Source organism: Chenopodium album, chromosome 9 (genome assembly GCF_948465745.1).
Source record: "Chenopodium album chromosome 9, dcCheAlbu1.1, whole genome shotgun sequence".
Taxonomy (NCBI): Eukaryota; Viridiplantae; Streptophyta; class Magnoliopsida; order Caryophyllales; family Amaranthaceae; genus Chenopodium; species Chenopodium album.
Genome location: NC_137842.1, coordinates 68,865,568 through 68,883,281, shown reverse-complemented (window position 1 = coordinate 68,883,281; position 17,714 = coordinate 68,865,568). Strand labels below are relative to the sequence as shown.

General features: G+C 34.7%; 2 protein-coding genes across 3 annotated transcripts; one reads left to right on the top strand and one right to left on the bottom strand.

Annotated features, from left to right (window-relative positions):
- Positions 1–5,034: 5,034 nt before the first annotated feature.
- LOC145558988 (putative disease resistance protein RGA4) lies at positions 5,035–9,598 on the top strand. The gene is made up of 3 exons (XM_081620372.1): positions 5,035–8,483; positions 8,654–8,765; positions 9,090–9,598. Exons 1-2 carry the CDS (start codon positions 5,113–5,115, stop codon positions 8,655–8,657), a joined length of 3,375 nt encoding a protein of 1,124 aa, XP_081476498.1. The 5' UTR covers positions 5,035–5,112; the 3' UTR covers positions 8,658–8,765; positions 9,090–9,598.
- Positions 9,599–9,991: 393 nt separating this feature from the next.
- Positions 9,992–16,312, bottom strand: LOC145558987 (uncharacterized). 2 transcript variants are annotated; one of them, XM_081620369.1, is made up of 5 exons: positions 15,826–16,312; positions 14,631–15,083; positions 13,980–14,117; positions 11,510–11,758; positions 9,992–10,459 (listed from the first exon to the last, which is right to left on the bottom strand). In XM_081620369.1, exons 1-5 carry the CDS (start codon positions 16,228–16,230, stop codon positions 10,340–10,342), a joined length of 1,365 nt encoding a protein of 454 aa, XP_081476495.1. In that variant the 5' UTR covers positions 16,231–16,312; the 3' UTR covers positions 9,992–10,339. The 2 variants fall into 2 exon arrangements, with proteins under 2 accessions (XP_081476495.1, XP_081476496.1); XM_081620370.1 differs by having other exon boundaries at positions 11,510–11,749.
- Between the last annotated feature and the right edge of the window lie 1,402 nt (positions 16,313–17,714).

The following is a 17,714-nucleotide window of genomic DNA, read 5'->3' as shown; positions in this document are numbered from 1 at the left end:
GAATATTATAACATCCAAAGTCCCAGTATTATAGTGGAATGCAGTAAGAAACGATAAAGAAAATGGGGGTAATATGGATCATGTATTACAGAACGGCTAAAGGGAGTGTAATTGTTATTTCGAAATGGAGTATATCAGTCATATGCCAAGGAGAAAACTTTATACACAGCTGTCAGTGAGTTCAGTTCTGCACTTTGGCCGTGCTAATAACATCATAAACCAGTAAGTTTGTGAAACCTAAAAAATGAAGAATGGAAGTTCCTAATTTACACAGATGAGCTGAATCAATTGTAATCGTCACCAGGCAAACAAACACCTCGCTGTTTCTGCAACAGATCAATTCTGACATGCTACTTATTTTTGGAAGAATGCAATCCTCACAGAACTGTGATGCAGAGTCTTGGGTCTTCTAAAAGAAAATACCTCTTATAATTCATCTTTGAAGCTGGATCGGAACCTTTAGCTTCAGCATGTTCGGCATAAGATGCATAAGCTTTGATAATAGGCACATATATGTCAATCCCTTTTAGATATTCTGCTTGGTTTAAAACTGCAGAATAAGTTAACTTTTAGAATTTTTTTTATATAAAGTATAAATTAGACTCTCACTGAGGTTTCAGCATTTACAAGTTCCTAATATTGCTTTCATCATTGAACAGAAGTTGTCATGCTATGTTCAAAGGATGGTATAATTTTGATTTCCGAAAGTGTCTCCAACCATGTTGCTAGCACTAGTTTTGCAAGATGGGTTTGAAGATCATTGTTGTTGAGTGTCTGAAACAAATGGTATGGTATGGTATGGTATGGAGTAGTCCGTAATGAATAGCCATGTTTGGCCTCTTACCATCAAGAATCTGTGAAATATAAAATTTTGAACACTACCTAATTTATTTCAGGGGACTAACCTGTGATTGCAGTAGAAGATGTTTTTTTTTTTTTGTCAAAAGATTAGTCTGCACAAATGAGCATATGCTACTTGTAATGTTAATAGATTATTCAATTATGTGCTTCTACTAGAAAGATAGTTTGAGCGTGGAATTCCTATATGTACAGATGGCTAAGCTTTATTGCGAAGTATATGATTATGTCAAATGCTAAGTGTTTCATTGAAAGACGAATCTAGTCTAAAAACATGAGGCTTTAAGCCCATTTTATAACCAATGAACAAATTTTTTCTATATTAACACTTCATTTCTTTCTTGTTCTACTAACGTGGGATAAAAACCACATACATAACAATAATACATTTTTTTTTTTTTTATTTTTTTTTACAACTAACATTATTATTGTTGGAAAGTAATTGCAACACCTACTTCACTACTTCTTCCACAAATTTTATAGGAAACATCATTTATGTTGGAAATTAATTCCAACACCTACTTCTTCACCAATTTTTTAGAAAACGAATTGAATGTTGTAGGTGTGTAGGCAAGGGAGGAATAGTCCAAGAGAAAACTAGCTACAACAAGTCTTGTACAATTGTACGAAGCAAATTTACGTTAATTTTAATGAAAGATGGTCAATTTAAGGGTATTTTTAATAATTTTATAGTGATTAACCCATTAAAGATAACTTTTACAAGTAATTTGTAATGAGTTTGATTGTATTTTTTATGTGTGCAAAGACTCATATAATTAATCTAATACGAGTATTTTTAAAGGGTTAAAGTTATATTATAAAAATAGTAATTTTAATACTGTAATATATAAGGATAATTTTAAGTACTTTTAGGATAAGTTTAACTTATTATATACTTCTTCCGTTTTTTTCTAAATTACATTACTTATATAATTGGGGACTCCTATGAAATTTTTAGAGTCGAAAGAGATATAGAGAAAGAATAAAGATGACTCATGTAATAAGAGAGAATTTATTAACTAAAAGGAAAAGTAAATATTTAAATTGTAACTTTCATTTTTTAGAAATTGCATCTAATAAAAAATCGAGGTAGGAATAAAGCCCTGTTCTCTTCACTTTAAAAAAACAATATTAAGTAAAAATAATTTCAGTTCAGTAAAAATAAGTTCAGTTCAGTAAAATTAATTTCAGTTCAGTAAAAATAATTTCAGTTCAGTAAAAATAAGTTCAGTTCAGCAAATTTCATTTTTATTAAAGAAGAATTATAATAGTAAATCGGTAAAAAAATAATTTCAATTCAACAAAATTAATTTAAGTTAAGTAAAAATAATTTCAATTCAGTAAAAATAATTTCAGTTCTGTAAAATTAAGGTGAAGAGAATGGGCCTAAGTTCATGAAAGTTGATTTTAATGAAAAGTTTTGAAAACTTGCAATAATTGAGATTACACAAGTGGTTGTGTACTTTGTATTGCGGGTGACTAAAGTGCCATTAAGGGTCTGTTCTGTTCCGTTGAAATTCAGTTTAGTTCAGTTCAGTTCAGTTCAGTTCAGTTCAGTTCAGTTGAGTTCAGTTCAGTTCAGTTGAGTTCAGTTCAGTTCAGCTCAGTTCAGCTCAGCTCCTAATTTCCTTCTCTTATAAAATATTCAGTTCAGTTCAGTTCAGTTCAGTTCAGTTCAGTTGAGTTCAGTTCAGTTCAGTTCAGTTCAGTTCAGCTGAGTTCAGTCAATCGGAACAGGCCCTAAGTTGCGATGCCTTGTCAATCGGAGCCCCACCCTACAATCAATCATGACTCCTTCCGCATTTCACTCGCCATTGTCTTCTTCTTCAACCTTATCTTTCCTTTAATCATATTTTGATTCTTTAATATTAAAAAAAAAAAGGAAAAAAAAAAAAAAATCAAACTAGCTTAAATCCAATACAATGTACGATTTTTTTTTTTTTTTTTTTTTTTTTTTTTTTTTTGACAATAGCAAACAATGTACGATTTTACCGTATATATAATTTAGCAAAGGTTTACAAATTATTCTCTTACTCCCTTTGTATTTTATTACTTGCTTCATTTTTACTTTTTACACTATTTATTTGACGGACTTTAAGTAATATTTGTGATTTATATATAAAAGAAATATACTCTTGTACAACTGATTGGAATCGTTTCAATGAGTAGATTATTTTTATTTAATTGTTAGAATTTAAACTTATTGATAATTAAAGATATAATTGACCAAAGATTTGCATCTGCATACGTGTCCAAGAAAAATGGAGTAATGGTCTGTTCACATTTACTTAATTTTAATTCAGCTCAGTTCAGCTCAGCTCCAATTAGATCAGTTCAGTGCAGTTCAACTCCTAATTTTCCTCTCTCATAAAATATTCATTTCAGCTCAATTCAGTTCAGTCCAGCTCCAATCAGTTCATTTCAGTTCAGTTCAGTTTAGTTGAGTTCAGCTCAATTCAGTGAATGTGAACAAGCCCTAAGTAATAAAATATGGAGGGGTATAAAGAGTGTGATAAAGGTCTATATTGTATAAACTTTTCTAAATAATAATCCCTTCATGTTTATTAAATGAAACGTTTCCCTTATGCACATATGTCAATGCAATACTTTGACTAATAATATTTTTAATTATCAACGAATAAAAATTATATTCGATCGTATAATATACTACCTCCGTTAAATGTTATGTGCAACTTTGGGGTATTATTTGTGAGATATAAAATATTCCAAAGTTGCACATAACATTTAACGGAGGTAGTATATAATATAAATATTTTCTACAAGTAGTTGCTAAAAGACTTAGGGCGTGTTCGGCACTATATAGATAAAATTATTAGTGTTTGGGAATGTAGTGGTGGGGGTAGAGTTTAGTGGTTGAAGTAGCTTTTGTAAAAAGTTAACATTATTATGTTAACTTTTGTGAAAAGATAGGTAGATGTTGAATTTTCTTTTATTTTTTTAGAATTTTACAGCTAACAGCTAGTTTACGAAACAGTCATACTGAATTATTTATTTTCACAGCTAACAGCTAGTTGACAGCTAACAACTCGCTACACATACAACTAACATCTACCAGCATAGCTAACCGTTATCTCTACAGCTACATTTTGTCGAACACGCCCTTATTATCATATTGGGAGGAAAAGATTACATTACATTCAAATTATTTTTTTGTAGGAAAAAATAAAATATAAAGGTGAATTAAATATTTTCAAAGATAATTTGAAAAAAAAAAAAGTTTTTTAACGGAAAATTTTTTAATCATAAATTAAGACGTGTTAATTTTTAATCATTGAGCATAATATAGTTTCCAAAAATTATTATAATTTTACATTCCACCTATCTTTAAATTATTATTTTTTTCTGTTGGAATTTCTCTTTTGTTGATGTAACAAAATTGTTGGATATTTAAAATCGAATAGAGATGATTGTTTTGTGTAGGAATAAAATTAGGCTGATTATCAATTTATTACTTCTTCCTTAGCTTCTTCACATCACTTGAGATATGCTGAAAAGGAAATGAAATAGTAGTAGAACCCTATTACATAGGTTGAATGAGTTTGAGACTAAAATTTAATTATACTATTTAATTAGCTACTCCAATACTTTTAAGAATTAATTTTATTACCTAAACTACTGCTGGATGGCCTGGATCTAAGTTATTTGGATTCATTATTCTATCATTTTATGTGAATTATGTCCCAACTTCCAAGAGGCCAAGACTCTCAACATGTACATTTTTAAAACGTATTTTCTTTTCACACTATCTCCATTTTTAAATTATTTTTGTTTAACTCAGTAATGTAGATACTATGTAATCTAAAGACATTATGAAAATAATGCTAGATAAGAAGAAAAAAGGACAAAGTAAAAGAAACAATGTTATTGTAAAAAAGGTAGATAAAGTAGGTTGAATATTCAAACATATTCAAAAAAATTAGATGTTACTTGGTACAATGTACACTCCTTTGTATGATTCAATAATTGAATAAGTTGATGCAGTTCATGGAAACCAACTGGAAGCTGCTGATGATTTCTACTCCATACGTACCTTTTACTCACAAGTCACTTTACATTTACACCGTCCAACAATAATGAAGTGAGCCCCAGTAAATAAGTGGAGCTCATTATATATGTTTGGTAGTGGTGAAGTAAATACTTATTCATTCAATACTACTCAATTATTCCTTATTCACATTACAGCTTCCTTCTAAATCTTCCCATCTCTTCTTTCTCATCTCTTTCAAATCTTCAATGGCCGAACTCGGAATCACCATTGCTGAAAAGCTCATTGAAGTTACTGCTTCTGCGGTCATCAAAGAGATTTGTGCCGTATGGGGTTACAAATCTCAACTTGAAGACCTCAACAAAACTGTCTCAACCATCAAGAATGTGCTGCTTGATGCTGAGTCCAAGCGTGAACTCTCCCACGCAACACGAGGCTATATCGAGGACCTCAAGGCTGTTGTTTATGATGCTGATGATCTGTTCGATGAGTTCTTCACCCGTGCTGATGAGCTCAAGCAGCTTGATGGCAACAAGGATGATAAATTCCTTAAAAAGGTACGCCGCTTTTTTTCTGGTAAGAAAAAGGAGGTCAGTCAAGCTCATAGAATGTCTCGTCAGGTTAAGGACATTAAGAAGCAGTTGGATAGTATTGTTAGTAACCATCACAAATTTGGGCTTAGTGTTGACTATAAGCCTATTTGTAGGAGGAGGGAGGAAACTTGTTCCTACGTGAATGCACATAAAATTATTGGGAGGGAGAATGATAAACAGACTGTCATTGATATGCTGTTAGGTCCCAATGATGTTCATGAAAGTTTTCGCTTTGTGACTATTGTGGGTGTGGGAGGGTTGGGTAAAACTGCTCTTGCCCAACTTGTCTTTAACGATGAAAGGGTTCAAGCAGAGTTTAAGGATTCCAAGTTAAGGTTGTGGGTTTGTGTATCTGATCAAGATGGAGAGACATTTGATGTCAAGGTCATTCTTTGTAAGATTCTAGAATTAGTTTCTAGTTTCAGACCTGATAGTACCTCCTCACTGGAATTGGTGCAAAAGCAATTTCAAGAGCAATTAAGAGGAAAGAAGTACTTGCTTGTTCTTGATGATGTATGGAATGAAAATCCTGAGAAATGGCATGGGCTGTGCGAGTTCTTAATGCTAGGTCAAGAGGGTAGTCGGATTGTGGTAACTACACGTTCAAAGATCACCGCAAAAGTTATTGGGGAAAAGCATGTGCACAAATTGGAAGGTTTGTCTCCGAAGAATTCATGGCTCTTGTTCGAGTCTGTAGCATTCGACAAAGGGGAACAAGAACACTTAAATCATCCTGATTTGGTTGATATTGGGAAGAAGATTGTTGAAAAATGCTATAACATCCCATTGGCTATAAAGGTGGTAGGAAGCCTTCTATTTGGTCATCCTATGAATAAATGGCACACATTTGAGCATAGTGGATTTGCTGGAATCGGAAATGGTGATAATGATATTATGACTATACTAAAGCTTAGTTACCATAACCTTACACCCTCTTTAAAGAATTGTTTTAGCTATTGTGCATTGTTTCCCAAAGATTATAGACTCAAGAGGAAGGAGTTGATTAGCCTTTGGATAGCACAAGGCTATATTGTATCGCTAGACAGAGATCAAAGCATAGAAGATGCAGCAGAGGAGCATTTCCTGATTTTGGTACGCAGATGTTTCTTTCAGGATGTAGAGAAGGATGAATATGGTGACATTGAGTACGTGAAAATGCATGACCTGATGCATGATGTTGCTCAAGAAGTGGGGAAGGAGGAAATTGGTGTAGTGAGTTCTAATACAACCGAATTGGGAGATAAGATTCGTCATGTGTATTTTGCTCGTGGTGCTTTTTCACAAAGTTACTCATTTAAGAGTAAAATACGTTCGTTAATTTCAGAGGGTAGTTTGTGGTACAGTATAATGGTGTCCGTTGATCAGGTGGATGCACAGATTGATAGTTGGATTGGTCTAAGGGTGTTGTGCTTGCAGTCAACACGTATAAAAAGGTTTGATTCAATTGGTAAGCTAATGCATTTAAGGCATCTTGACCTGTCTTTGAGTTATGAGTTAAAGGCACTCCCTGATTCTATTACTAGACTACATAATCTGCAGACTTTAGATTTACATGGTTGCACTGTATTGAGGGAGTTGCCAAAAGATTTTAGCAAATTGGTTAATCTTAGGTACTTGGATTTAAGTCAATGTTATGAGTTGAGTGGTTTGCCTTCGGGCATGGGTCAGTTAACTAGTCTAAGGCACTTTGATTTTAGTGAGTGTTATAAGTTAACTAGTATGCCATCAGGCATTGGTAAGTTGACTAATCTTAGGGTTCTACCATTGTTTGTGGTGGGTATGGAAAAGAGAGTTTCTACAGAGGAACAATGTATGGGAGAGCTCAAAGACCTTAAAGCCCTGACCAACTTAAAAGGTGGCATAGAGATCAAAATCGGCATATTTTACATGAATGATGGAGGAGAGTATTTGAAGGGTCTGAAATATCTCACTCAAGTTGGAATTTCATTTGTTTACAGTGCTGAAGATGAAATTGATGGATATTTAGAGTGGAAAGATGTGCTGGAAAAGCTAAAGCCGCCTTCAAATCTCAAGGGATTCATCTTGGAGTGTTACACGGGTATGACAATTCCAAGGTGGGGTAGAGTAGAGGATAACTGGGCACTCACCCTCCCACATCTTGTCAAAGTCAAGCTTTTTGGTTGTGACAACTTGGAGCAGATACCATCGTTGAGTAAACTGCGTAATCTGAAATCACTGACACTTGAATTTCTATACAAGGTGGAATATATGGAGAATACAAGCAGCAACAATGCCAATGACGGAGAAGATTTGACGGTATTCTTCCCCTCCCTTGAAACACTCACACTTTGGAATCTTTCAAGTTTGAAAGGATGGTGGAGGGAGGAGGAGTTGGTTGAGGATGATGATGATGATGGTCGTATCTTGAGGAGTAGCTTCAGATTTCCTCGTCTCTCCGCATTGAAGATCGTTGACTGCCCTAAGTTAACTTCGTTTCCTTGTTGTGGAAGCCTCGAAGATTTGGGCTTGGATGAGGTTGGCTGTTTTGGAAATTCACAAGGTGACCTCAAATTAAGGGAGGTGATCACAGATGATATGGGTGTTCTCAGCAGAATAAACTCTCCACTATATAACCTCCGCATATTGTCGAATAAGAAGGTAGAGAGTTTATCAGAATATGTAGATGTATTCCAGAATTACAAATACACTTCTTCCATACGGCACCTTGATATTTCTTATTGCTCAAATTTGAGGAGACTTGGAAGAGGGTGTTTGGAGCATCTCGCTGCCTTGGAGGAATTAAGTTTGACTGGCAATGATCAACTCAACTTATCTGAAGACAAGGACGATGATGACGGCATGCCTTGGAAATCCCTCCAACACTGTCTCCGTTCCCTGTATATTGAAGATTGCACGGCCATTAAATCACTTCCTGAGTCAATGCGAAGCCTCACCTCACTTCAGAACCTTGAGATTTGGGGATGTCCAGAACTAGAAGAAAGATGCAAAGAGCCAAATGGGGAGGACTGGCCCAAGATTAAACACATCCCCAATATATCAATCCGGTAAGCAATTATGTTCTTCCCAATTCTGATACAGTTTCCATAAGTTTATTTGATATTGCTTCATATTATGAAGGCTCTCTATCGTTTTCTATAAAAATATTAACTCTATCCCAATTTGATTTAAGCAAAAATAGTAGCTGCTAATTATAATTTTGTCTGAAACTACACAGGTAGCACTAGCTCTGCTTGGAACTTGCTGTGATGGTCATTTGCCAATTTTCTAACAAGGTTGACGGTTTCAATTTTGAATATAGCTTCATCATCGGGGTCCTCAACCTTGAGGTTAGAATTTTGAGTCACTTTTCTGTTTAGTTTTGAACCACTGTGCGTTGTTCTCCATTGAACCATCTACGCTTGTATGCTTGTGCAGAATATACTGCTTAATTGCTGATTAAAGCTCAATAAAATTGTTCTTTTAGGATGAAGTTGAGATCAAACTTTCATTATCATAATTAAAAGGTAGGTTGATTATTATATTCTTGATTTGTAGAAAATCGAAGATTTTATTTTCTGAGTGGATGCTGTACAATTTTTTATTTTCGCTAGTTTGTACTTTGCCTGATGATTGACTGCCTATGAACCCTCTTACAATTCTATAATGTCCAGGTACTTGTTAATGTGCTTCGGATTGTACTCATATGGAAGCTGCTAAGAGCGTCGCTTGAACATTGGATAAACATGATGTGGAGGAGTTAACCAATTCTCAAGTCCCTCTGACTAATTGCAACTAACAGCAAGCGCCCATTTTACCTGTGGAATGTTGATTTAAGTTTACAATGTAGCTATGGACGGTCTGCAGGAAGCTGCATAGAAGGTTGCTGCTGTGAGATTCGACGTGGAAGACTGCAAGACTTGGTTTGACAGAGTGAATTGCAAAAATATCTTTCAAGAACGTCTTTGACTTAGAATCATGTAAATACTTCGTTGTCTGCGCCTCTGCAGTGCTTGTTGATGTCAAATAATGTATTGTGAAAGAAAAATATACAGGTGACTCTTTTAGACATGGTAAGCACGGCAATGCAACATTTAGTATCGTTTGTATCTCAATTTTCACCTTAGAGTATCACTGAATGAATAATTCCGAGTTTATATAAAAGTGAAATTATTTCCTAAAATACTTGTGTTACAATGTTACATACATTTTGTCACGAAAGGTTTGGTCATTAGTTCAACACAAAACTTGTGAGAGTACTGTTTTGAGTTAACAATGTTCTCACTTTCAAGAGTAGAGATCGAAGTCATCGAATAGCCATATTAACAAAAAGTATTACAGGGGGGCTGATGATGTTGCTTGTTCAGAACAAAGTATCATCAGAATTTAAACCTCTTACACATAAAACTAAATCCACCAGCCATTTTTCAAGCAGCAGCCTAGGAGGATAAGAAGTCAAGAAGGAAAGAGCTATTATTGGAAACTGAAAATTATACCATCCAAAGTCCCAGTTTAATAGTGGAATGCAGTAAGAAACGATACAGAACGGCTAAAGGGAGCAATCATCATTTCGAAATGGCTAAAGGGAGAGTATTTGTTATTTCAAAATGGATATCAGTCATATGGAAAGGAGAAAACTTTATACACAGCTGTCAGTGAGTTCATTTCTGCACATTGGCCGTGCTAATAACATCAATAAACCGGTAAGTTTGTGAAACCTAAAAAATGAAGTATGGAAGTTCCAAATTTACACAGATGAAGCAGAATCAATTGAAGTTGTCACCAGGCAAACAAAACACCTGACTGTTTCTGCAACAGATCAATTCTGACATGCTATGTAATAGGAAGTACTTGAAATTGGAAGAGTGCAATCCTCCAAAGAATTGTGATGCAGAGTCTTGGGTCTACTTAAAGAAAATACCTCTCATAATTCATCTTTGGAGTTGGAACCTTTAGCTTCAGCATGCTCAGCATAAGATGCATAAGCTTTGATGATAGACACATATATGTCAACTCCTTTTAGATACTCTGCTTGATTTAAAAACTGCAACAAGGAAAATGTGTCAGAAATATCGAGTAATCCTTTTGCTTGTTAAGGAGACCATAAGACATACTCTGTAGAAGTTAGTAGGATTAATGACTGCTAAAAGCAACTGATAAGCCAGATTTGGTTTCCAAAACAGAACCCAACAGATTGAAAGAAAGGCAAGAATTGGTGAGTTTTTATGCTAGCAGCCTAGCACATTGAGAACGTTCGAAATGTTAAAACTTAACTGTTTTTCTAGTGTCTGATATCTACTGGGTGCACCAGAAATATGTCATCTTACATTTTACTATAAGGTGTAATTCATTATTCCTAAACTAGTGGATACGCTAGAACCCATGTCTGTATACTCCTCTTGTAGGATATGATTTCCCATATTTGTGTGTGTGTGTGAGGGAGTAAAAATCAATTTTGGAGTGTAAAAATCAACTCCCTCTTGTATTTGTATTGTATCAGCACAAGTGAATCCTATAAACCCACCCACTGGTTTACTGCTCACATGACCTTCAACAAAAAGAGATAATGAAGTATATTCCATCAATGAGAATACTATAAGTTGGTAAGATTAATACCATCCCGGCCACAGCCGGGTTCAAAACTTCAAATACAGTGACCATTTTCCTTCCTGATTGAGTTATGTAGAGAGTGTGTGGTGGCAGTTGGATCTAATTCTTTTGAGTATAGAAGCCCCTCCAGCACTAACCCCCTACATACCAGAGTACCAGATTATGAGATGGAGACAGTTTGTCACCCTTCCCGCTCAAATACATACAGATGTCAAACAGACCGCGCCCATAATAAGATTATAAGAGAATTTAAAGAGGGGAAGCCAGATCTTTAATGTTTCAGGATTTAAGACCAAGGATGATTAGTTCATAACAACAATAAAATTGGGTTCTCAATATGATTATATGATCAGGGAATTGAGCCCAGGCATGGATTTCTTATCAACAGTCTCAGAAACTGAATTTACGTACAACTAGACAAAAGTAGATTAGGTCCATGCAGTATAAAAAAGAGAATAAGAATCAAGGCAAGAATATTCTGTACCTCGTTGTGGTCATGCAGTAGAATTGGAGTATTTGCCATAGGAGAGAAACCTATAGCAGGTAGACCTTGTCGCCTAAAGTAACGACAATCTGTAGAAGCAGGGAAAATTTCTGGCTTTTCAAGTTCTCCACCAGCACTGCGAACAGCCTCTTCTAAAAGGGCCCACCAGGGGTTCGAATTGTCAGAAGCAGTGACAGCTGGGTTACCGAAGTTGTCAAGCACAGATTGCTTCTGCTTAAACTGCCCATACTACACTTATATTAGTCAACTGGCATGATGAAGATAAAAACAGAGAATTACACTATTTCACCTTCCATATCCTTGGCCTTGTTTGGTAAAGAGAAAATGATAATAGACATCATCAGTAATATAAACACAGATTGCAGCACATGGCATTACTTTATTCAGCTAGCAGATAACAGCAGTAGATTCTGTAGAAAATGTTCTGCAAGTAGCCATATACTTCGTAATTAACAAGTACTACTACATAAAATTTTAAGCATGTAAAATACCATAAAGCGAAATAAAAGTACATAATTGTAGGCTGAGCATGATATAATTGTTTGAGGAAGAAGCAAGTCAAACTTTTGAGTACCTTTTCCATCAGAAAATATATTGTAACTTAACAAACATTAAGCAAATTTGTCTCTGCACCTTGAAATCACAGTCTAAGCCATAGAAATGCTGATAGGAACAGCATTTTGGAAATTATTATTAAGTTTGGTACAGTCAATTAATAACAGCATATTCATTAGTCAGATTCACAGTAGTGATTCAAATCTACTTCAATTGTCGAATCTACGCTTAGCCAGACAACCCTAATACAACTGTAGCATCTACACTTTCTACTGTATAAGTTTGGCAACTTAGGAAATCTAATTCAGTCATTTGATTTACTCTCATGGTCTGTTTGGATTTAAGGATTTCATTTGAAATCTTAGAATTGGGCTAAATAGGTTGTTTGGATAACTCAAGAATTTGAAATTGTATTTAGCCCAAATCCAAGCCCTTACAAACATAAGGGTAGCTTTAAGAATTTGAAATTCTAATACAATTGACGTAATTTCAAATTCTTGTTTTTCTCACCACCACTACCCTCAAGGGTTCAACTATCACAGTACTCTTCTACCACGATTCTCTCTTCTCCACCATGGCACCGTTGTTTAAATACTTCAACCATCGTCGTTTAAACGCCATTGCAACACCGTCTAAGCCACCTCCGCCGTCACAACCATTGTAGCAGAGCCGCCATCGCCGCTGTTGTCCGCCCAAAATACATCATTATTTGAACAATCTTGACACAAATTTTGTTGTTTACAAGATTGTTTTGTTTGATTAAAGCAAGATTCAAGTTTATAAAGGTTTAATTTCATCTAAATTAAGTTGCTACTTCATTGATTTGGAAGGTAAATTCATGATTTTCATTCTAAGAATAAAATTGGGGGAAAAAATTAGGGTTTATAATCTATAGTAGAAGCTTTGATTTTGGATTCACATAAATCAATCAAACTGCAATTTAAATAATAAAACAGAGAACACCAAATAAAATAGCATAGAATTTTTCGTTAAAAAAAAAAAAAAAAAAATAGCATAAAATTGATTTTTGTTTTGGAAGAAATTGACGCTAAAAAAAATGTTCCTAAACTTTAAATTGATAGTTAGTACAATTATAAATTAGTCAATTTTGTTTGTTATTTTTTTTTAAAAAAAAAAAAAATTTGTTTGTCCTTTCAATAAAAAATTAAATTATGCACTAATCATAAATTTACTTTTTTCAACGTCTAATTACTCTGCATATCTGTAGAAAATCTGTTCTTCTTCATACATCAGATGGAATTTGAAATCCAGGAATTAAAATTCTACTATTTCCCAAACAAATATTTTGGAATTGAATTCTAAGAATTCAAATTCTGAAATTGAAATCTTTCATTTGAAATGAATTGAGTATATCCAAACACAACCTCAATGGAGTCTAAATCTGGAATTGTTGAGAAGTGGGACTTTTTCCATTTGTATGTCCTTAATACACTACATTCAGGGGAGTTTGAAATCTAGGAAGAATAATCTAGAGGACAAATATTGAATTTTGATCTCTTCCCATGCTATGATTGTTGAGTGTAAGCAGTCTAAGAACCAAAAGGATGGATAAACTAGAACAAGCATTGGCAATCATAAAAAAAAAAAACCATTTTCCCTCCAACTTCCTTAGATAAAGACTGCGTAGAGAAAGAATCTAGAGTCGCCATCCCCGCAGGCATTTATTAATCATAGCTCATGACTCATGGCTATCTATGTGACTAGCTATCAAAATGTTAGGAAGATTAATGAGATTTTGTCAAACTATTAAACATGAAATACAAACATCACATATAATTCTTCAATAAATTGGGAGGGGAAGGGGCACTAGGTTGGAAATTAAATGATTATCACGTAAACTGATAGAAAAGTCCTTCAGACAAGAAACTTTAACCTCAAATGTCATGTTCCGTGAAGCAGGAGCCCACTCCTCAGCGATACGCCTTAAAAGGGCTTCTTGATCAGCTGTTGGAGGAACCCGAATATCAAAACCAGCTTCAGCTTCAGAAGGTTGCAAGTTCATGACAAAACCCTGAAAGAAAGAAAATCTCCATGTTAGAACTTAAACTAAGGCATAAGACATCTCATCACTCATCCTACTATCAAGTACTATATTGATAATTAACCATTATCAGTCCCATCTCCCTGACCTTCACCAGAAACCAGGCCCTGGAACAGGGATGCTTCATCGAGCAAATTGATAATTGGGATGAAAAGGCAACCTTTGCTGTGTACAATTGGTACATAACTGAAAGTCTCCCTACGAGCTAACAGGCCTGATTCCAGCACGGTGGAGAAAGTCACCTATTTGTTTTCAAACAGATTATGTAACTTTATGTCTAATTTTAAGATTTTCCTAGATTGGCACTAATAGTTTCTACTACACGTTCCTTTGCTCAATCCAAAGCTTTAAGAAATGAAGAAAAAAGAAAGAAGATAAGAGGACAACAGGACTCGAGAGCAGAACGAAATGTTCAACATGGAAGCTGCTTCTACTACTGACTACAGTACATAAAGCCTAGAGAAAATCAGGGCAGAGACTTACAGTTGGAGTTCGAGTGCCAGCTTTCAGAAACGCCATATTCACCGAAACCACTTCTCCTTCAGCTTTCAAGCCAGCCTTTACCATATCAAATTGTGACGCTCGATATCTTCTTATGATCTCAATACTCTTTAGCAAATTCTCCATTGCTGTATTATCATACAACTTAGCGCCATGTCCAGGAGCTCCTGTAGCCTTGATCACTGTCCACATCGGTGATCTCTCTGCATAAAATGCCCGGTACTTCTCTCCTGGTGATGCAAGTCCCTCATCCAGAACAAAGGCCACATTCATTTTTTTATATAAATCAGACTCAGCCAACTTTTCCACCCCATCATGCCCTCCAATCTCTTCATCCGGCACAAAGGTCAAATAAATGGTACGAGTGGGCTCAAACCCAGAATCCTTCAGCTTCCGAATAGCTTCCAAGTACTGTAAACCCACACATTTCATATCCTACACAACCAATAAAAGTCCCACACAAGATAATCAGCCATCTACAGAGTATACAACAACCATACCTATGCACCCAAGTTTAAGGAGTGACATGTACACTGCTTTACCCTATGATTATAAAGACTTAAAGAGGCGGTATTCAACTGACCAATACAGTTATACAGATATGCAGCAGCTTATTGTTACCTTACAACAAATTCTACATACAGTTATCAATAGACAAAAAATTTTGACTTCACAAAAATTAACTATTAGGCTTCCAAGTATTTCATCACAGTCAAATTCCCATTAAAGAATGACTAAAAAAACAAGATACATCATCTTGGACTTGGCAAAGTTCAATTCTATTACAATAAAACAGGTTTTCATTGCAAAATACAGTATTTTCTCTACTACCCACCTCTTCCTTTTTCAAATACACAATCCCTTCTTAATGATCAACTCCACCGCCCTCAATTTCAAGCCATTATACTTCTTCCAACAAGAATCAATAATCATGTCGATAGTATAATTTGAACTAGTAATGTGACAACTAAACCCGGACAAAGGTAGTATTAAAATCATGCCAGCAAGGAAAGCATAGAGTCCAAAATTGAAAACAACATAATCACTGCGGAGTATAAAGTATGAATATTCAAAGTTCACCTCCACAAAATACCCAATAATATTACTACTTTGTATTTAGTTTTTCTTCATTTGAAAAAAAATAATAATTTTCTAAAAATTAGATTGAAATAGTTACCTGAGAACCTCTGGCATAAATATTGCCCTGAGAATCGATATGAGCACCAAAAGGGTCATAAGTCCATTTCTGGGATTCAACCGGAACAACATCAGTGTGAGAATTAAGGATAACTGAGGGCAAATTGGGGTTTTTTCCAGGCCATTTGAGCAAAATTAATGGTTTATTTTTGACAAATTCAATAGTCTGAGATTCAAGGGATAATGATTTAGCTTGAGAAAGAATAAAATCAGCAGCTTCATAGTAATTGGGGTTTGGTTGGGCAGTGTTAATTCGAAGGTATTCTTGGAATCTGGAAATGATTGATGAAGATGGGTTTTGGGTTGCTGTGATTGAGATGAAAAGAAGAGAGAGAAAATAGAGAATTGATAAGAGGATGAAGATGGGTTTTGTTCTTGATTCCATTTTTATGGAGTTTTGAGTGAACTTGCTTAACTCTTCAGATAGTAGGGCAGGGGATACCACTCATATCAGTGAACAATAACTATGGATCTATGGCCACGGTAGTATTACCAACGCGGTGTTTGGTAACTAGCTTGTTTGAACAAAATTAGATTGGTTGTGTTTGGTAAACAGTAAACAGCTTATTTGAGTAAAATTAGTTTATTTGACCAATATTAGCTTATTGACTATTAAATAAGCTAATTTAATGTTTCTGTTGGGAAGCTTATTTGAAGAGCTTATTCCACTAAATAAGCTCTTTTTGAAAAAGCTCATACAATTAGCTTATTCATTAATTTATGATGAAATGACATTTATACCCTCATTTAATTCTAAATCATAACTAAACTACCTACACCACAATTAGCTTATTGGTCATTTCACATACTCAATCAACTTTAAGTTATTAGCTATTTACCAAACAACTTTATACAACCAGCTAATAAAATAAGTTAGTCAAATCAGTTAATACAATCAACTAGTCAAAATCAGCTAACATAATCAGCTCCGGCTTTCAATTTTAAGCTATTCACCAAACACCGCCCTTATGTGATTAATATTAGCTTATTTAATACGGACGCATTAAATAAGCTCTTTTTCAATTAGCTTATTCAATTTTTACGGTGAAATGACAGTTATACCCCCATTTAATTAAAAATCTTATTTGAACTACCTACCCCACAATTAGCTTATTGGTCATTTCACATAATCAATCAATTTTAAACAATTAGTTATTTACCAAACACTTTTCTACAATGAGCTAATAAAATAAGTTAGTCAAATCAGTTAATACAATCAATTAACACAATCAGCTTCAGAGTTCAGCTTTTCCGCAAGTATGGCCCAAAACTATAGTTGCACTTGCAGTCTTGCGCTGCACAGCCTCTATGTTTTGATATCCCTTTTCGAATATTAAAAAGAAAAAACAAAAAAAAAAAAAAAAACTACGAGTAGCTCGGGTACTTTATTAGGCTAAATCAATTTTCACCAAAGTTCCCGTCAAAAAAAAAAATCACCAAAGTTAAATTACGTTGAGGGACAATACCAAATACAAACATATAGCGAGTTACTACTTACTAGTTACTACCTCACACTTTGTCACCGAGTGAGCTATGGTGATACAAGCCCATTTAACATGATTAATAAAGAGAATAATAAAAAAGATAAGTTATTTAACTTCACATCATCATAGACAAAAAAAATGGGTGATACAAGCCCATTTAACATGATTAATAGAGAGAATAACAAAAGATAAGCTATTTAACTTCACATCATCATAGACAAAAAAAAATGGGAGAAAAACTATTGTTGTATCATTGTATGTTGCTTTGGTTGCAGTCACCACAGTCGATGCATCACTATTTACTGCCACATTCTAGTACCCAACCTCTTTGCAACCTGTAATACATGCCTCACTGCAAGAGCCTTAGCATGCTCATGGGAAACTG